The sequence below is a fragment of the Pantherophis guttatus genome, chromosome 3, assembly GCF_059756535.1.
Source record: "Pantherophis guttatus breed Tessera chromosome 3, ASM5975653v1, whole genome shotgun sequence".
In the NCBI taxonomy this organism is placed as follows: Eukaryota; Metazoa; Chordata; class Lepidosauria; order Squamata; family Colubridae; genus Pantherophis; species Pantherophis guttatus.
The window spans coordinates 96945094-96966778 of NC_142065.1; the positions used below are offsets into that span (position 1 = coordinate 96945094).

At 33.9% G+C, this 21685-nt stretch overlaps 2 protein-coding genes across 5 annotated transcripts in view; one reads left to right on the top strand and one right to left on the bottom strand.

Annotated features, from left to right (window-relative positions):
* Positions 1-13966, bottom strand: part of CDC73 (cell division cycle 73) — a 108050-nt gene extending 94084 nt beyond the window's left edge. Inside the window, exons 1-3 of the mRNA XM_034409585.3 lie at positions 13388-13966; positions 3375-3480; positions 5-74 (exon numbers count right to left, since the gene is read on the bottom strand). Of these exons, the coding sequence (XP_034265476.1) occupies positions 5-74; positions 3375-3480; positions 13388-13518 (307 nt within the window). The 5' untranslated portion in view covers positions 13519-13966. The remainder of the gene's footprint in view (positions 1-4; positions 75-3374; positions 3481-13387) is intronic.
* A 38-nt stretch (positions 13967-14004) lies between these two features.
* GLRX2 (glutaredoxin 2) lies at positions 14005-20303 on the top strand. 4 transcript variants are annotated; one of them, XM_034409589.3, is made up of 4 exons: positions 14005-14230; positions 16629-16692; positions 17571-17747; positions 18808-20303. In XM_034409589.3, exons 1-4 carry the CDS (start codon positions 14193-14195, stop codon positions 18952-18954), a joined length of 426 nt encoding a protein of 141 aa, XP_034265480.1. In that variant the 5' UTR covers positions 14005-14192; the 3' UTR covers positions 18955-20303. The 4 variants fall into 4 exon arrangements, with proteins under 4 accessions (XP_034265480.1, XP_087746215.1, XP_034265482.1 ...); XM_087890089.1 differs by having other exon boundaries at positions 14019-14149; XM_034409591.3 differs by having other exon boundaries at positions 14040-14960.
* Positions 20304-21685: the final 1382 nt, after the last annotated feature.

Consider the following 21685-nt stretch of genomic DNA (forward strand, 5'->3'; position numbering starts at 1 on the left):
TCACATGTTTCTCCATTAAGATATGCAAGGAGATCTTTTCTGTCAGGTCTTCTTACTACAGGAATGTTTTCAGTCTGATAGGAAAAACAATTGGCTTAATTCAGTAATGTAAAAGTTCCAAAATTGCTATTTTGCTATGAACCCACTTAACATACTTAAATCTTAGCTAGACTTTCAAACCTACTAAGAGGAAAGCAAAAATACAATGCTCAATTCTTTAAAGACATATTAGTAAAAACATTATCATTTATATGATATTTTGTCAGCAGAACAAGCTGAATGCAATCATATTCATCAAACAATTTGTTGACACTAGTGCTAAGAATATTTCTGTATTGTTTAGGTAAAACATTACAATATTTCATTTTAAAATACATTTCAAGGATGTATCTTACTAGACAAAAGAAGTAATTCACAAATTTCTTCTGTTATTTTAGCAAAGGTATATTCGCCCCCCCCACCCCCCCAATCTAAGGTTTGTAGATGAACTTAAAGATGAACTTAAAGCACTGCCAGTCATGGCTTGAAATAGGTGACCATATGGTACAGCTACTATTCAACTGAGACAGAAAAATACACTAGTTTCAATAAAAACTATGAGAACCATGGAGATCCCTGTGAAGTGCAATTGGCATGTTAAACTTGTGCATGTTGGGAGACACTTCTGGTGATTGCCCATTTCTGAGAAGTATAGTGAATGAAGGCTTGTGGGTGCTGCTTCTCATAGCAGCAGCAGCTATTTTATGGCAAAGTCTACTAATAAAAATCAGACTGGTCCCCACCATCTTGGCCTTCCTAAAAGCAGTTATTTCAGATGGCCTACAGTAAGTGACAAGATGGCTAGTTGGATTGTTTTTATGATTGTGGTTTATGGTCTTAGAATAAAACACAATTCAGTTCTTACCATGAACATTTCTTGTGCTGCTTGTAATTACTATAAAGGGTTTAGTTAAATATTGGTTTTTTAGAGTGTTCAGTACAATTATTTTAAGAAAGTTTAAATACCAAATGTTCATTTAAATTAGAGGGTGTTCTTTGCATGGAAAAAAGTTGCCAGTCATTTTTTTACACTTATTTGAAATATTTTTGTCACTTTTTAATCTGTTGTGTTATTGCCCTCCCCCTTTTTATTAAGTTTATATTTTAATGTTTGTATAATAAAGATATTTGTAAAAAATATTTTTTTGGCTCATGAAGCTTGAGGAAGTATTACATAACACAATGTTGTGGTTTGGCATCTACAGCTTGAATAATAATGAGTTGCAGGTAGTACTTGTCTTACAATCAGTTGCTTTAGCAACCATTCAAAGTTACAATAGATCATCTAAAAGTTACTTATGACCTGGTTGTGAAGTTACAACTGCTGCAGTGTCTCCATGGTCATTCGTCCTTATGACTATAATATAAGAGATGCTTCAACAACCCCCACCACCATGTCACCACATCACACCCTGCTGGCTCCCCATAGGCCTTGAAAATAAGACAAAAACAGTTAAAGAAGTAATTGGTTTAAGAAATACTCACTTTTACCCCTAATATCACTTTTAGGTAGTTTAGGTAGTTATTTGAAAAGTTATCTTTTCTTTTTTCTTTCTAAATTATCATTACTTGGGTAGGAAATATATTCTTTTATTAAATTGATATGCCTCCCATTTCGCTATTGAGAACAACTCTAGGAAACAATATAGCAACAGAGATGTGAATGTAATATCATTATCTGATTTGTCTTTTAGTATATGCTATATTAATTTGCTTCATTTTTTATTCTTCTAAACTTCCTGTTTTGTGTTTATAAGAAATGTTAATATAAATATATTCATGATTTCCAAAACTGGACACTGGATGGGACTAAAGATTATATGTAGACACCACAAGATGGTGCAAAACATCATGACAATAAAAATACTGAAGACTTCTGAAGAATGGAATCAGAAAGTAGTGCTATATTAATAATGTCTACTACTATGATAGACTGTGTCCAAAAGATGTTATTGAAGAATTGTCAGATGTAGAAGAAATGGTATCTGACAAGATAGAAATGCTGTTGAAAGTAGATTTTACAACTGACAGGCCAGGAGAATGATTTAGAAAAAGGATGTTTCACTAGAGCTCAACAAGAAACTGGCTGAGGTTTTAAAATTTAAAAGGGAAATAGAATGACAAACCAAGAGAATAGCCTGGATAGTTTTTCCTACTGGATTTACAAAAGCAGCTTGTTAATACCTTGAAGAACTCTGCAAATACAGCCGAGGTGGCGGAGTGATTAGAGCGGAGTACTGCAGGCTACTTCAAGTGACTGCTAGCAGAAGCAAATCTCACCGGCTCAAGGTTGACTCAGCCTTCCATCCTTCCGAGGTGGGTAAAATGAGGACCCAGATTGTTGGGGGCAATATGCTGACTCTGTAAACTGCTTAGAGTGCTGTAAAGCACTATGAAGCTGTATGTAAGTCTAAGTGCTATTGCTATTGCTAATATGACAAAGAAGAAATGAAATCAAAACTTGAAATATTTGATTGAATTAAGGATTAAGACTGTTAGAAATATATGGAAGGAATACGAAGTTGGTCTATCTTCAAACTAAAATTAACATATTGCAACAGGCAACATAAATAAAAACTAATTTTAATGACATGCTAAAATACATATCAAGCTTTAAATTCAGCCATAAGCAGGTAGTTTTTTTTTTCTTCTGCTAAGGCTGCAAATTTAGTTAGAATATTCAATTCAAATGAGTTTAACATGATTTTCTTCCATGTAAACAGACCTGGGACATTATAATTAGATTTAATATGCTCAAGTCCAAACCACAAATGAACTAGAATGAAAGTATCAAAATTGTGAATTCTTTTCTATATTTTAATGATGTTGAAATAATCTGTTTTATTTCTTTTGTATATGTGTGTGAGAGACAAGTCATCTTGGGCAGGAGTATTTATTAAGCAGTATATATTTTCAAAGCTGGCCTGAATCTTTTATGTGTAATTAAAATAAATTTGAAGATTATTTATATCAATAAAGATGTACTAAAATGTGCAATATAATTTCAACTACATTTTTGAATGCTTCTAAATAACTGCATGTGACAGGTAGCTGCCTCTCCGGTCAGAAGATTGAGTTACAGTTATTACTATACTCCTGTCTTTAAAGTCTTTTCCAGAAGAATAAAAACAAAAATAACTGAAACAATTCCTAAACATATAATCATAAATTGGTTTGATACAAATTGGTTCAATAAAAAGAATGTATTGTATGGCCATGATTTGTGATGGTTCAATTCCTTAGCACAGAAGTTCATATTCAGATATTCAATGAATAACTGGGGAAATGGAAAACACCATTAAAGAAAAAGTCAAGCTCTCAAGAAATTTACTTACTGCCGCACGACGGACATAAACAGGATGTGAAAGATGTACATTATTCAACAGGAACAAAATTGAATCCAATGTATAGTACTCCCTTGGTTGGCCTTCTTTTCCTGTCCTGTACAGAGCAAAATGAAAATTGGTTTAGAAAACTGCTATAAAAAGAAAATATACCATCTATGTTTCTGACCATAAAAAAACAAAAAACATGATAATAAATGACTATCACTACCAGTCCATATTTTGTTTCCTCAGTTCAAAAATGAAGGAGAATAATCCTTACAATTTCACTCAGAGGATAAGTATATTTTCTTGCAATTTCTCTTTTTTTAATAAACACAAGAACTCTTCCAACTATCATTCAATGAGACAAAGGCCTTAGGAATTGGATAAAATTGCTAATTACAGTACAAATATCTAGGGGTTTGCAACCCTTCAATTTGGGAGCCAAAGCTGGCTTTCTTGAAGAAAGGTAAGCTAGTGTCCACTTTAAATATCAATAAAATCTAAATCAGATTTCAATTATTATTATTAAATGAATTTGCCTCCTACCTTGTGGTTCTAGGCAGTTCAAGATTACTGTTTATGCCTTCATTGTTACTATATTCCATACAGAATACTTACATTATCATATTCCTAGTATCCTGCTGCATTAAAATATTATTCCCAATTGGATTTGAAAAATGCTTCAAAAATTGCTTATCACTTTAAAAGCTAAGTAATAAAATAGATTAAATACAATTAATTAATATAATGAGAGCAGGTATTTATAAATATTCACTAGATCTGTGCCTTGATGAGACAATTCTCCACAAAGCTGTTTAGGAACTCAAACACCTATTGTTCAAATGAATTTGATTGGCAATCAACATATTAGATATGGATTATGAATAAAACTCTATTGTCTTTCTGGACATAATGGTTCAGGGATGTCCTCTATAGAATTACATACTACACTATAGTATTTGACATGTGACAATTGATGCCAGCACACAAGACTCCTAATCAAAGTTATTAGCATTTCTTAAAGAACAAAAGTACATACTATAAAAATCTTATAAATCTTGACATACAAGTTACATTCTGCACTCCGGACTATCTATTGTTTTAAGGATAGATTTATTTATTTATTTTAGCTATACTTTTCAATTGAATATTTCAGTTATTTGTGTTTGTAGTTTTTCACTATTTTCTTGGAACTTGCTATGGAAAGACACATACATTTTACAAACAAACAAATTCTAATGTTTCAGCTGTCCTTTAAAAATAGAAATATGTTATTCAGATAACAGATAACAATATTCAAAGCCTTAGTGACTGGTCACTACATGGTTCATTCTCATGAAACATACCCAGGAAACCAAACAAAAACCACTAGTTCTTATCCAGATTCATCCATAAAGTTTCCTGAATGACTCTGGGCTTTAATCTATCTCATGGGGTTTTTTATATGGGGAAACACTGAAGATGGGAATGCTATGATATTGCAAATGAAAGAAATGATTAGATGTAAAAAAAAAATCTACTAGGAAATAAGAACTAAAATACAAAAGTTAAAAACACCATTCCACTATAAAATAATGTTTAAAACAATAATAGAACATCTTAGAAAGATTCCCCACAAAAAGCTGAAGTATTTTATAAACACCTTATGTCGGATATGGTTACAAAAACATTTATAAACTGAGCAACCGAAGGGTACGGTTGATGTTTGTTTGTTTGTTTATTATTTATTTATTTATTTATTTATTTATTTATTTATTTATTTATTTATTATTTATTTATTTAGTTTTTATACCGTCCTTCTCCCGAAGGACTCAGGGCGGTGAACAGTTAAAATAACATACATATAAAATGTGAAATAAAGCAATTTAAAATAAAAAAACAATTTTGGATAAAAAATAAATATATCAGTATCTGTTTGAAAAAGTTTCTATCTAGGTCACAATTTCTTATTTTCAGAATTACAGTAATAGCTGAAATATTAAGAACAAAGGGGCAAGTTTTATTTCGACATTTTCATAGGAATTAACTAGTGAAATATTTCTAATATAGCATCTGTCAGCAGAATGAATACTCTTGCCACTAATGTGGATATTTGAAGGAGTATCATAGTAGATGAGAGAAAAGCAAAAGAGAAGTGTTGTAGGAAAACAACATATTCTTTTCTAAGATTACATTAATTTTTTTTAAAAAAACTAATTCAGTATACATATATGCTAACTCTTCTAATGATTTATTTGTATATCTTCATAATATACGGCAACATAAATACATTATTATTTAAAAATATGATTTTAGTTCATACTGATATTAATAAAGATCAATCCATTATTATATTAAACAGGTTTATTTTCCCAGAGAGAAGCATTTTTAGCACTGTAGAGTATACAAGGATGAAATAGACTAAAGCGGACACTTTTTATTGTTTATTTTTTCTGCTTTACTAGCTCTTCTACACTTTTTCCCCAAAGAGATAATGATAACCAGGATTCTAGAGATATAAATGCATTTCAGACAGGGATAAAAATGTGAAGGAAATATTTCAAGGAAAATTTACAGGTAATGAAAGTATTAAGCATCTCCTTACTTCTGCAATTTTCCACCAGCTTTTTTTTTTTATAGTTATCTACTAGAAAATGTTGACCTGCATAATAACCTATGCATTGAGTGAATCTAAGCTGCATAAAATATTCTTCTGAAAGTTAAAAAAAAACTGAAAATGTCACACTTTAAATTCATTGAGTAACATGAACTATTGTAGTAGTGAATGTTTTGTGGCTGCAGTAAGGTTAATTAATTTACTTTTTTTCTTCTTTATAGCCTAGTCAACTTTACAAATTCAAAGTAAACAAATTTGCCATGATTCAACAAAACTACATTAATAATAAAAAGAATGCTGTATGCATAATTAATATTTTCTATGACATTTTCCAATATTGTGTGTTGATTAACTTTTCAAATATCAACAGAAAATTGTTTGCACTCTGAGCATCCAGTGAAACTTTTAATGCAAATTGGTTCTCTGCAGAATATAGAGGATATAAAGAAATCTGATTTTTTAAAAAAAACTTACATATAGACTTTTGTTAAAAACATTATTTCAAGTATAATTAATAAATCTACATTTATTACATTAAATTAATTTACATTTGCTAAAACAAAATAAAAAAATAAACTGTATGAAAGCATATCAGCGCTATTTTGTTATTCTGTAGTGTGAAACACTGGATTTTTAAATGATTTCAAAATCAATACAATGAGAATAAAGTATTATGAGTTACCAAATAAGGAACAAAAATATGTAAAGTAACATGTGAATGTGATGATGCAACTTATTATCATATATGGTGGACTTGTAAGAAAATCAAGGCATTTTGGATAAAAATTTGGTAGGTGATGCAGAACATTCTGAAAAAAAGGTTGAAATTTACTCCTCAATTGTTTTTATTGGGTATAACGACGGATTGTACAGTATTAGAGACTAAATTGATCTTGAACTTAATATCAGCAGCTAGACTGTTGGTAGCGCAATATTGGAAGAAGGACTTTTTGCCTACTATTGAAGAATGGACATTGAAAGTAGCGAACTTAGCGGAAATGGTGAAAATTTCAGCATATCTGAAGGACTATACACAAGAAAGATACATATTGGAATGGAGAAGATGGATTGATTATATTCAAAATAAGTATCAGACAAGAAAATATCAAATAGCTTATGAATGAATGTTAACTTTATTTTAGAAGTATTATGTTATCCATAGTGGAGTTAAGGTTTCAGGGGGGGGATTAGGTAGTTTAAGAATAGTTAGGCTAATTTAGCTTATGATTGTTAATTGAAATACCCTGTATTTTGCTCTGAGAAGTCTGGGTGGGGGTGGGGGTGGAAATATTGGGGGGGGGGAATTTCTTTGTAAAACTTTTCAATAAAAAAAAATCAATACAATGAGAATAAAGTATTATGAGTTACCAAATAAGGAACAAAAATATGTAAAGTAACCAATTGTTTCTGCTCAGTCTACAGCACAGGTGTCAAACTCGCAGCGTCACACTGCTGTCATGTTACGTTTCGCGATGTTTTTTCCCTTCATCGAACTGGGGTGGGCATGGCCTGTGCATGATGCATCTGGCCCGCAGGTCACAGTTTGACATCCCTGGTCTACAGTAATCCTTATTCATTGACCATTCAAAGTTATAACAGCACTGAATGAGTAAGCCTGACTGGTCCTCATAGTTACAGTACAGTATACAGTGTCCCTGCAATCATACGATTGTGATTTGCGTGCTTGGCAGCTGGCTGACATTAATGACAGTTGAAGCATCCTGTGGGTTACGATTGCCATTTGGAACCCTCATTGCCAGCTTCCGTCAAGCAAAGTCAATTAGGAAGGCAAAAGAAATTTGCAAATGGCAATCATATGACATCATGCTTACAACTGTGCAGGATTTGCCTAACAATGCAACTTGTGCAGCTCCTGTCAAAATCAGTGAAAATATGTGATGTTATATTTTATAGCCAAGTCACTTAGTAATGGATCTGCCAGTCCCAATCACCATTGTTGATTGAGAAGTATCTTTAGCGCAGGCAACCCGTGTTCCTGGTCCATCAAACCATGCCATCTTGCTGGACCTAGGAGTTGTGCATTCTCTCTGATCCTTTCTGCCCCATGGAAAAGCATTTGTCTGGAAATCCGGACGGCTTCAATCCTATTCATCTTTTGCAAGGCTCTGAAGAATGTTTTTCCAGGCATTTGGCCCAAGCAGTTAGGTAAACTCTGCTATTGACATGGTATTTTTGATTGGGAGATTGCTTTAAAAAAAAAAAAAATCTTGGGTATCATGGGCTGTGTCCAGATGCTATAATTGCTGTTTTAATCCCTGTACACCATTCAGAATCATTACTGTGTGATTGGCAGCCCTATGAATTAGTTAAATAAAGAAACAAGGAGGAAAGTCTTCTCTGGGGTCCTAAGCAAAACAGGGATCAACTGGATTTTGGTTTAGAGAAAACATTGAATACATTTAAAGCAATCGTCAGGAGAAAGGGATATAAGGCTTTTTCAAAGTTAACTTCAAAGTTAAGACAAAGCAGAAAATTATCTCAATTCATTGTGGATACAGTCTAACCTCCATCAGTTTCAAAAATCATACATTTCAAGGGTTTTTTTGCCTTGGGTGTGCTGAGTTTGGATTTTTGAGTGTTATATTAAACTTACAATTTTGCCCATGCTTGGGTGATGGTCCGGCTCAATAAATTATAGATATCTGAAAGATTTGGTACTACAAAATAAGCTTTTAAACTGCACTAAGATTATTAATTGTTATTGTGAGACTTTATTCAATAAGCAAATTTTAAAAATGAACAAGAAGATATTTTTCTAAGTTCATTTTTGAAACATTAAGAAAATGTGAAAATCCTATTAAATTTAAAGAGCATTTTTAAAACTCCATTTAGATTATTAAAATTAATTTTAAAAACCTTATCTTTTACCCCAATTGGTGGATGAACTAATTAATTTCAAGGGAAATCAGGAGCATTAGATTGTGTGTCCAGTCTGAATTTCATAATGAACATGGAACACTTGGTCTCTGGGGAAATTTAAGGTTAAAGGAAACCATACAAAAGAATCTTTATTCCTTACTGCCATTTACTGTATATTTTCCAGAATAAGACATATATTACAGAAGATGGAATTAAATACCAATTTCCTTTCTCATATTCAAGTCACAACCATATGTCAATATTTCAAGAACACAATAGATTAAAAATATAAGCTATTTATAGTGATTTTTTCACACGAAGCACCAATTAATAATTTATTAAATTGAACTGATTGAAATAATGTGTTAAGACTAAACCATCATTTATAAACAGCAATACTAAAGCTAAACCGAATTTTTATTTTAGGGGGAGCGAGAGAGAGACTATAACTTGTGATGTAGGCTTACAAATACTGGTTATAAAAATCAAATAATCATGTGATTGATTTATGATTAGTATCAGATTCCTCAGAATATAATCTGCAGCATCAATAGGAAGTCATTCTATTTTGAGATTTATTAACATGCATGAAAAAATAGGTCTAAGAATATTTCAGCCTTCAGCCGAATTTTATCTGGAAAATCCATTTCTACATGGAATCCACACCAAGTCTAATCTAGACTCTTCACTAGCACAGAAACAAATTCAACAAACTTTTTCTTTATCTATGGCTTTAGCATACATTAATGACTGCTTAACTATTTTCAGGAGGGGGGGGGAAACCAAGGTTTAACTATAAATTTATAATCTATAAAAGTTTTATTTTTCCTCAGAACTATTAGCAAGATTGTCTATAAATATCTGAGTATACATTCAATTAAAACAGGGCAGCTTCTGCTGAAAAGTTACTTTCTGGGTTACATCAATAACTCCTATTATATCCAACATTGGATCACTTCAAGATTAACTTCAAGAAAAAGCTTGTGGTTTTGTTTATGTATGTTTTTCAATTTTCACATTTGATTGTTTTAAAAACTGCAGACAGAATTTTTAAAATAATATAATTACATTTGCAAATATAAGTACAGGTTCAAAATCTGAATGAATACTTGGTTATGTCAACATTTTATTGGCTAAACTTAATTTCTTCTAAATTTATCATGACTTAAATTATATTCATTTCAAGTGACTCAAATTCAGCTAAATAATTAAGCACAAGCAATGTATTTCTCTTCAAAGCATTAAAATAGCTGCATATTTAGGAAGGTTTACAGCTTCAAAGACTGTCCCTGGTTGTCTAAGTGTTTATGTCCATGTGTAGTTTACACTGGCAGTTCCAGCAGAAATGTTGTCTGTACATGCATACACACAGGCAACAGGAACAATGTTTGAAGCTGCGATATAAGTAAAGTCCACAGTCTCCCATGAGCTGTGCTTATTCTAATAAAAAATATTTTTACTAGATGTTCTCAAGTTTAACATTATCTGACATTAGAAAAAAAAATCAATGTTTTAAGTTTTCTACCAAGTTATTTGACAGAGAAATAGAAAAAAAAAATTAAAGTGAGTCTTGGAATGAAAATGTAAGAAAAATACTACATAAAAGAAAAAATGTTTGAGAAAGGGTACTGAGTATTTAAGAATCTTTTAATCTTATCTTTTATTTAATCTAAATAACCCAGAGTTTTCAGAGCATACAGCAAAAAACAAATATTATTTTCTTTGAAACATGCTGCAGATACCAAATGGTAAAATGCCAGAATGAAGGCTGAAGATATTTTAATTCAAAAATCTTGCTCTGTCATGAATGCATTAGGCTGCCTAGGTTCAAACTTCGTATCACAGACTAACTGTTGCAAGGTTTTTTTAAATGTTTCATTTTTTTAAAGAAAAGACAAGTAACAAATAAATTTGTTTATATAAGGAGCAGCAGTCATATTTTGGTCAATCTCACAAGAGACCAGAGATATAGGAAGTATTATTGTATATTACAAGTGTAAAGGACTATGAGTTAATAGAAACTTCTAGTGAGTTAACAGCAAAGTCAAGAGTTTCGTGTAAATCTCCTAAATGCAACATCTATTAGAGGAGATAATGAGACTTTACATCTAGTTAACTAACTAAAATGACAGTGAAAAGGCAAGTTTGAACAAAAGAACTCTAAAAACATAGCTTTTCTAGAACTATCTAAGCAAAAAATGTGGGTGTCAAGTGCAGAGATTTATTAAATGAGAATAAATCAATTATAAGTAAACTGACTTAATTTTTCATATATATGTACAAATTAGTACCCTGAGATCCGAGCCACATAAAGCTCATAGACACCACAAAAAAGTTATTTTAACACAAAAAGGGTGATTACTGACTATATTTCTATAGAGAAGATATTCACTATATAAAAACATACTATTTGTTTTAAATTAAAGTAAAAAGACTAAAATTAAATTGTTTTTGACAAAGTTTCCTCAGCTATTGCTTTTATAGTATTGCTTCTAACTCAGGATTAGTTATGTTAGAGAAACTAAAGATCATGCTTATTGGCAGAATTCATGATCGAAAGAACAGAAAGTCTAGTTATCAAACCCAGGAACACTGGTCAACTAATGCTGTGAAAAATATAACAGGTCACAAAAATAAATTCATAAAGGGAAGGTATTTGAGAATACAGAAAAAAAGACAGTGCCTGTATGAGATACACACATTATAGGCTCCCTGCAGTCATGTAAATCACAAACATGCATACTAATATGGAGATGCCTGGATCATCCTATATAAACTGAAGTCTTTATAAAGTTTTAAGGTGATGCCATGAATTCTTGAAAAATTCCTGACTCTTTCTGGATACCTTTGGATTAAAGGGTTGGATCTGTATTTTTAGCCTTTTTAACTTTGGGATCCATAATTTTATAATTAGTTACTTATAATGTTCTACTTTCAACATTAAATCACAAAAGAAATTGAAGGTATAATAGAGGCAAGATATTAAATTCCCAGAGCTTACTGAAAGCAAACAAATAATGAAACAGATGCATGTAAAAGTTTGTAAAGCACTCAAATATACAACTGGTCCTTTTAAGAAAAATATGTAATATGTTCTAAAGATCACCTGTTTTAGAACTAGATTTTTTAAAAAAGATAGAAATTTCCAGAAATCACAATCCTGTTGAGATACATCAATGAAAAATGTTGTTAAATGTTCTAAAAATAATTTAAAAAGTATAATACTTTGCTCTTATATTCTATTGCAGGGTCTCAGAGAGCCCTGGTTGACTATCAGCAAAAGAGTCAGATAAGCTTTAGCTGAATCTATCAAACCTTTACAAATTGTCACTAATGTTCAAATTATGAAAACAAAGAGTAATGTCAAATTTACTGGTAAATTACCTTTCCAATAATAGCCAGCAGAAAAGTTGTATTAAACCAAAGTGATGTTTCCTTCTACAAACAGTACCACATGAAGTTCTTAATGGCCAGATGGCACAGTCCTTATAAAATGAATGTAACATTCAGATCACCCAAATTGTTTCTTATCCAGATCACTTCTTAAAAGTTGTATCAACAACAACAACAACAACAACAAAAAGGTGGTTTGCATTCCACCATATAGTCTGCTCTTTCAAAGGTTCCATAAAAGTAATAGGGGCTTTAAAAAGAAACAGACATCAGTTGCTGTTGCTTTTTCCCCAGATCCTCATCAATATTTTCAAAAGGGGGGCTGATAGGGAAGGTGATAGCCATTACTATCACAATACACACAAAAAGAAACCTGCAAGAACCCAATTTTACCCACTATGGGCAAGCAACATTTTTCTTTCAAGCTCTGAACTCTTGCATCTTTACAGTCTGCTAGGGACACAAAACTCCCAGGTAGTCAAGAATATACAAACTTCTGCCCCAAGTTGACTAGATTTACTTCCAAACTGATTTACCCACAACGCAGGATATTAACTTTTACCTGCTCTCACGTCTTTCCATGGACCCCCATCCCCCCCACCCACCCAAGAGACTTATTTCCATCCTAACCGCTCTGACACCTTAACAAACACCAAGCAAATCATGTTGTCATTTGACCAGGCTTTCCTTCCAACCCAAAACAACTCACTCACCCCCCCCCCACACGTGTCTTCCAAGCACTATGCTTGTTGCAACTCCACATCCCGTTTCGAGGAACTACTTCCTAGTTAACCTGGAGGCAAGCAGGTGCCGGCCACGTTCGCCTTTAGAAAGAGACCCCCATAAAGGCACCAAAGGAAAGTCAGAGGCGTCACCTGTTAAGCTGTTGGCCCCAAACCCCACCTCAGACATCCTGAGCCCGAGGCGACACAGCGTTAATCACGGCTGGGCAAACTCGGCGTCCCCGGACGGCTTGGGAGCAGCTCGCTGTCCGCCTCAAGGGGGAAGGAAGCCTCGGCTGGGGCAAAGATAAAGCTGCTCGGTCGGATCCTGCAGGAGGACATCGCCGCTCGGTCCCTCCTTAGCGTCCCCTTCTCATTCGGAGCCTCCCACACAAACACACCCCGGGCGAAGCTTTGGGCGGACTTACCCCCAGATGACATAGTTGGTCTTGACGTTCTTGGGCCAGGAGAACTCGCCGAAGATCACTTCGTCGCCTTTCACCACGATCTCCTTCTTCTGCGTGTTGTACTGGCGCAGCACGCTCAGGACGTCCGCCATCGCCTCAGCCTGCTTCGCTCGCTGGCCTCGAGACCCCGGAGACCCGCCCGCGCTCCAGTGACTTCCCTCGCGCCGCCTCCTGGTGCTGCGCCTTTCTCGCTCCTCTCGCTCTTTCGCCTCGACAGCCGCCTTCTCCGCCGCCTGACTGTCAGGCAACGCAAACCGACCGCCCGACTAACCGAACCGACCGAACGACGGACCAACCAACCACCCCCAAGCCGCCGCCGCCGCCGCCGCCGATATCGCACGCGCAGAAGGAAGAATAGTCGGAAGGACCCGACCAGTCCGCCTACGTCTGCGCCTGCGCTCAGATGTGGAGAGAGAGAGAGAGAAAGAGAGAGGGGGGAAACACTCCTTGACCCCGCCCACGACTGGATAGGAAACACCGAGAAACGGGAGAGCTGTCTCTTTCAGCACTGCGTCCCGCCTCCCTTTCTGGGCTCTCTTCAACCGCTCACCGTCAGACCCGGCGTGATTGACGTGAAGAAAAGCCTGTCGCAACGCTCGAAGGGGAAGTTCGCGTTTCAAAGGAAGGAGAAAAACCGAACAGGCAGTGGAGTAGTTAGCCCCTGGGTTGTTGAGGGCCCTTGGAAGAAAAAGCAGACCTGTCTTCCGGAGGCGGGGCCTCGCGGTGCGGTGCCGGGGTGGGTGGGGTGGCAGTTGTCATTTGGCTGATGGCTTTGAGGGTGCTGCAAAGGCTTTGGGTGCTCAGGTTGGTTAAAGGCGGGAAGGATGGTGCGCGAAACGAAAGGCGGCTTCGGCTTGATTCCAGTGGTTTGGCTTGTTGGGATGCTGTAAATTCTCGTTTGTTCTATTTTGTGAGTGAAGGCAGTTTGTAAGGGATTTAGCTGTAGCTATTTTTGTAACATTCACCTTGCGTTACCCTAGAATAGGTCTTCAAACTTGTCAGCTTTAAGACTTGTGGACTTCAACTCCCAGAATTCTCCAGCCAGCATAGCTGGCTGGAGAATTCTGGGAGTTGAAGTCCACAAGTCTTAAAGCTGACAAGTTTGGGGACCCCTGCCCTAGAAGGTTGGTTTTTAGTCACCTTACAACTGATATTTTATGGGTGTTTATTCGTGAATAAATAAAACCTGGGCTGTATGCAAGTGAATATAGTCGGCCAGGATTTAGTTTTGAACCTCTAGAGCACTTTCTGTCCTGCACAGAAAACAAAAAGTCTTAAGACATTCAGTGGCGTTGCTCAACCACTGATAATGCAGCTGTTTGGCCAGGCTCCCTAGAACTGGTTAACAATGATGGTTTTGGGGATCCCACAAAGATACTTTTGAGGGGGAAAACTTACGTTATATTTCAGAATATCCTGGCTGCGGAAATGTACTCATAATGTTTAGTTTCCTGGGCTTCACATTTTTATATTGTTTTGAGTACTAAGATAGGGCTGCTGCTCTGGAAGTGTGGCTTTTGGACTGGCTTTGGTGGTGGGTCTCTCTGAATTTTATGATCTATAGTGCTTTATTTTACTTGAATTTATGATTTAACCATTGTTGTTAGTTTTTTGGGGGGTTTAGCATGTCTCCTTTTTATCATAAAGTCTGGTATTCAACTTTTAGAGTTAGAGCTGCCTATGTGTTAAAACGTCCAGGCTACTATTACTGTGTAGTTCACTGTAATCTAATTTAATAGATATTTCTTTAGTTCTGTAGAATCCTTGGTTTTTAAACACAATATAACTAATCCTCAACTTAAAATCATTCACTTAGTGATGGTTTGAAGTTCCAATGGCATCAAAAAGGTGACTTATTTTTTTTGCAAGTTTTTCACACTTGCAACCATTGCATGGTCACATGATCAGAATTTGGACGCTTGGCAACTGGAATGTATTTGTGATGATTGCAGTGTCCCAAGATTATGTGATCACTTTCCGTGACCTTCTGACAAGCAAGGCCAGATTTACTTAACAACTGTATTACAAATTTAACAACTGAAGTGATTCACTTAACAACTGTGGCAAGGAAAGTTGTAAAATGGGGCAAAACCCACTTAAACAACTGCTTAGCAACAGAAATTTTGGACTCAATTATGGTCATAAGTCGAGGATTACCTATATGAAGAAGCAGTGAAGTTTACTTTTTCCTTTACTGATTAAATTCTGTTTTAATTTTCATGGAAGTGGAAAACAGGACAAAAGATTGGCCGTATATGTAAACATCTGCATATACTCTAAATCTGGAAATGTTAATATACAGTTCAGATATTTTTTTATTTGGTGCTAATGTGAAGCTGAATAGTTCTGGAAAATGATTTACATTAGACTAAAACAAATTTTGAAAACTGGGTTTTCTTTATAACCTGCAATTTACTAAATTATAACTTCCCACGCAGTGCTGAATTTGATTTGCACTTGTTAACTGCTACAAAGATATTATTTCTTACTGGACAGGATATTTGATTATCTCTGTGGAAGAAAGGCTATATGTTATATCTTAAAAGTAAATCCATTAGAGTATAATTCGACTGGGAAACCGTTTCTAGATTATGGTGTTTATGTGAATTTTTATCACATCCAAAAATTGTGTTTCTTTTTACATGATGTATTATTTAAGCCTTATAGGAATTTTAAAATCAGAATAGACTTTTAGTTTTATAGATAAAATACATTGTAATTTAGTATAATTTATGATCTCTATTATTTTAACTACAATTCCTGGTATTTATGCTCTTTTCTTTGTAAAGCTTTATGGTGATATGTAGTTTTTTAAAGATTATATTATATAATCAACCATTTATACCTAATTCCAGTAATGAAATTAAAACAACTTTTTCAGTGATACTTCTAAATCTATCTATATGCCTCACACTAACACTTTTTAATTTCTCTTTTCTTTTACTTTTTTTCTTTAAAATATTTAGTAAATGTATATTTTTAAAAGGCTACAATATAGTAATTCTTAATTTGGCATTACTCCTTTTAATCTAAGACTTTAATCAAAATTAGCTTTTGTACTTGTCCAAAAAAATTATGCCACTTAGCTGGTTACTTTTATGAAATTTACAATGTAACTGGTTGTAAGGCTGTTTTATATACAGGATTGTATTATAAGCCGTCTGTAATATTCATTGCCATGCCTTTTTTTTTCTTTCTTTAGAATGGGGAACAATGCATCTGCTACTACAGCAATATCTAATACTGCTATAGCAAACGAAATAAACGTGAGTAAATGTGATTGATCTAAATGCTGCTTTTTGTGGGGAAGGGACTTTATTTTTTTTAAAGTATAAAATGTAAATCTGAGTCGTGTTTTGGAAGTCAAACGCATATTGTTATAGCTAAGAAGTCCCCCCAAAATTGTTCCAGCTGTTGGTTTTTCAGTTTTTCACTCTTTCCTGTTTCAAAATGGCAGGAAATTGTACTGTCAGTTTTTTTACAGTTATACTTAACTCCCACCCCACCCGACCCCAGGGCAGCATAGAGGATTTGAGAACCACATATGGTTCTAAAACAGCTGTCCATTCTGCACCAATACCTTTTAACAGTACTGGAAGTGTGTCCTAGTAAAGTAATTCAATCTATCTAAAAAGTTTGTTTTAATTTGTATCAAGAAGCCTTTGGACGCAAACTGGGAAGTAGCAGAAATACAATTCAATCCTATTCAAATTAAATAATGAAACTTTGAATGAAAAGTGGAAAGCCATGTTGGCAATACAATAGTACTTTGCCCACGCCTTCCCTTTTAAATGAAAACATGCTAGCTGATTCATTTGTTAGTACTATAGGCTGAACTGGAACATTTTAATTATTTGAGGGTTTTTGTGTGTGTGTAATATTGAAGGCTATACTTACGTACTTTTCTTTAACACACAAGTATGTAGAACGTATTTCCTTGAGAAACTGTTTTTTCTCCATTATACAAACATTATATTTAGAGCCAGACATGTTTGTTGAATAAGTTACAATTGTCTGGATTCACATAAAACCCTAAACACTGAAGTTGATTTGGATTTCAAATTGACTTTGAATTAGCCACTAATTCTTCCAGTTTCCCTTATGCATACTTCTCATCATCGCATATTTTTATTTCAACTCATAGGATGCTATATCAGATAATTGTGTTGTGATCTTCTCAAAAAGCACTTGTTCCTACTGCAAAATGGCAAAGAAACTATTTCAAGAAATGAATGTAAATTATAAAGCCATAGAACTTGATAGATATGAAAATGGAGGTCAGTTTCAGGATATCCTTCATCAAATGACAGGCAGCCGGACAGTGAGTACTATTTTTTTTTCAGATTTCGGAATAACTATCACTTTTCTAATTCTGGACAAATTCTACTTCATTTATAAGAGAAATCAGCAAATGTAACTGGAATAGTTCAGAGTTAGCCCAGAATTTTAATAAATTTTACCTTACCATGTCATTCAAAGTGGTTCGTAATGTAATAGCTACTACTCTAATATAGATTTTTTTGAAAAAAAAATAATATGCAATCTATACATTTATGCAACCTTGCAATAGCTGTTGCCTTGAACAAATTGCTGGGATGTGACAATAAGAGAGAATATAGCTTTATGTTCTACTTCTAGCATTAAAGATATTGTATATAACTGGGCACTCTGAGAAATAAATATATTTACTGAATAGAGTATAATATATTTTGTCTGATAGAGTAAAATTTGTTTTGGTCTTGTTTTTACCAGATATTAAAATCAGTGTTATGTATTTAGGAGTTGTTATCATTTAAACAGGATTTCATTATGAATCTGGTATATGAGTGCAGCATTTTGATGTTTTAAGCAGAGTTATTTTTTTTCTTTACATAAGACTACAATCTCTAGCCTTGTAAAAACTAGTGAGGCATTGTTATTGTCATTGTTTTCAGAATGAATATTTATTTTTTCCTTTTATATCCTTGTTCGGTGTATTTGTTTGGATTATAGCTCTCAGTCTGAATTTGAATCAACTTTGTGAATTTAATCTTTCAATTTTAGATCATTTTTGAATACTATCTTTAAATAAAAATTAAAGTGCTAAATTGAAAAAAAAAGTTATCTTTATTTGGTATTTCGCTTGAATTCCAAAGGGAATCTGGATAAAAAAACTGCTCATTGCTAGAGTTAGATTGGATTGTATAAAATGCTGCCCTTGAAGGTTGAAGGAAAGCCTTACTTCTATTGCTATCTTCTTGCAGGTCTCAAGTTTTTTTAGAGTCTGATTCCTTCAATTTTTGTCACCCTTGATCCCTTAATAACATAAGCAGTATGCTATAGTGTATTTCATCCATGTTTGAACAATATGCTTATAACATTCATTTCTTTATATTCAACAGGTTCCCAGAATATTTATCAATGGAAACTTTGTTGGAGGTGCTACAGATACTCAGCGACTTCACAGGGAGGGTAAACTCCTTCCATTAGTACACCAATGCCAGATCCAGAGAGAGAGAAATTCAGTACATTCATATGGTTTTCCTTGATTTTTTAAATAAAACATGATGATCTTTTATTTATAAACCCAGATTTTACTTTACTAACCTATCTACAAAAATGCTTCAACAACTTTGAATTGTTCCAAAATATATTGGCTGGTAAATATGCAGGTTGCAACTAACCAGGAGTTCCTGGTAGGAAACTTAGCCACACAAATAAACCTTGTCACATTATCAGTTTTGGAAACTAAGTCTAAGAGCTATGCCACCTGCACTCAAACGTAAAGCAATACTCCCAGGATGATTTTGGCATACCTATGAGCACCTGCACAATAATCAGCTGCCGTCCATGACGATTTGCTCATTGTTTGCTGTTTCTGCAACTCTGTACTAAACTTTATAGCTATATTGTCTGTGCATGCTGCCTTTCTCTCAAGAAATTGGACATTGGCAAGTTGGTATATCAAACAGAAAAAACTGAGACTTGGACAACACAAAATCAGCAGATGGAGTACTGGAAATAAAACACTGGGAGCAGATAAAGCAGTCATTGGCAACGGAGCTGAACTCAGCTTAATTCTTCTCTTGTCTTCAGTATATCTCATCATTTGCTTCCTTTCACCTTGGAACTTGAACTTCTGGTTACCCCCAGCACATGAATCTTTGTGCAGTCAAATACAAAGAAGACCTCTGCCTCTTTTTAAAGTTATATAGAAAGGGAATGCCAACACATTGGCAAAAAGTAGCTCTGGAGAAAGCAGAGAATATAGATTGAAGAAGCCATATTGGATGAGATATATAGACTAGTTTTATATATGCTGAAGTTCTATTTGTACCTCTACTTCGCTTGAACCTAGATGTATACAACTGTAGTTTTCATTGTCAACTTTGCTAGTCTTTGTGCTTAGCAAGTATGGTTCTGTAAAATCCGTGTTCATTCTAAGTAAAGGCACATTCACTGCCCTTTTCCCAGTTTAAATATGTTCAAGATAATCTATCCTTGCCTGATTAATATTGTGGTTGATTTAGGCAGTATGTCAGAATCTCCCCTTAACAACACATAACATGAAGGATTTTTGGAATTACGTAAAAAGGATCTCATCAGCTATATGTAGCAGATGCTAGTAAATGATTTACAGATGGGTGAATATTTTGAAAAATGTTCTTGCCCTAAGTGACCAATATTTTTTGTGAGAAAAAAAATTATATGTCTAGATTGCTAGATGACACATTTCATTATCAAAGCTGCTTGAAATGTGACCTCTTTATGGCTTGCAAATGGATTGATGTTTATGAAATAGTACTTTATGGGTATATGACAAACGAAGATTATTGTAACTTAATGTTCTTTCTCTTTGTGTAATATATTTGCATTAAACAGTACCAAATATTTATCAGAATTTTACATTCATGTGTTATGATTAACTGCATTATAAACTGCATGCTCATGTTATAAAGAACCAGAATGTGTTTTTTTTTATTTTTACTTTTCAGTCAAATATTGTATCCTAAAACAGATTTACAAATTAAAAAACAACAATGATGGATATAAGAGATAGTACTGTAATGGCCAAATTAACTCTTTTAGTTAAAGAGAAGAATACATCAACTTTGTTTCTATCTGGAAACTATGTCTGGATTTTGTGTTCAGATTAAAAAAATATTTTGGGATATACTGATTAGACAAGTGGTTTTTTAATAGAAATAACTAGTATATATTGAGTATGTAAAGTAAAAAGTTGAGGCTGTAATATTCATTCATTCTACTTCACAATATAAGAGTGATCAGACATAGAAAGCTCACAGAGCCCAACCTACCTATCCATCCATTTATATATATCCCCAAAGTAATTAAATGCTTAAGAACTTAGAAGCAAATTCTAAGAACAAAAGCATCCATGTGAAATTGAAGCACACATCCAGCATCCATAGAACCTCAGTTCCAGCTCACCTTTTAAACCACACATTACACTAGTAAATAATGATTGTGGCATCATTAAAGGTACTTTAAATGACGAGGTACATAGAATTTATTTTGCACTTGTTCTACAAAGCATAAAACATTTAGGAACATTTCATTTACACTTGTATCTGAAAATAATCACTTATTCAAAACGATGGTAACCAACAAATCCCCTCTTCTCTAATGATGTTTATTAATAAAGAGATAGTTTTCCTAGTTAAAAACTTGTTACTCTTTAAATGAAAACCCAAGGCTGTTTATTTTAAAGTGGAAATCACACATCAAATACTCAACGTTTATTATAACATTTTGACAGTAAAGGCGTTTTGTTTTTTTTAAAAAAAATATGTAATTATGAGCCTCAGAAGAACATGATTCTAATGAGAAGAACAAAGATTGAATCCTTTTTTCTTCTAATAATGTTTTCCATGAGGTCACTCCTCATTAAAATTTTGATACCCAAGGATAAAAACATCAGAAGTGAAAGAGTAGAAAGAATATTGTGATCTGGACCAAAATATCATCTAGTAGTTCAAACAATCCTTTAATTGTCAAATTATTCTCGGGGCTGTACTGTATCTAGGTCACATTTGCTCCCACAAATTACCTGCTTTTGCCCTTTAGAGTGATAAACAGCATCTTAAAATTGCATCTTACAACTGGTTATACAAGCCAAACATTGAAATTTATTTCCATGGTACAAGTTTAAAGAAGGAAGTTAATTAGCTGACTGACATGCTTTTTATTTTAAAAGGTATAGCATATCTTTAATATACAAAAGATTCATAGATAACTGCATATCTGCATTGTTTCTTA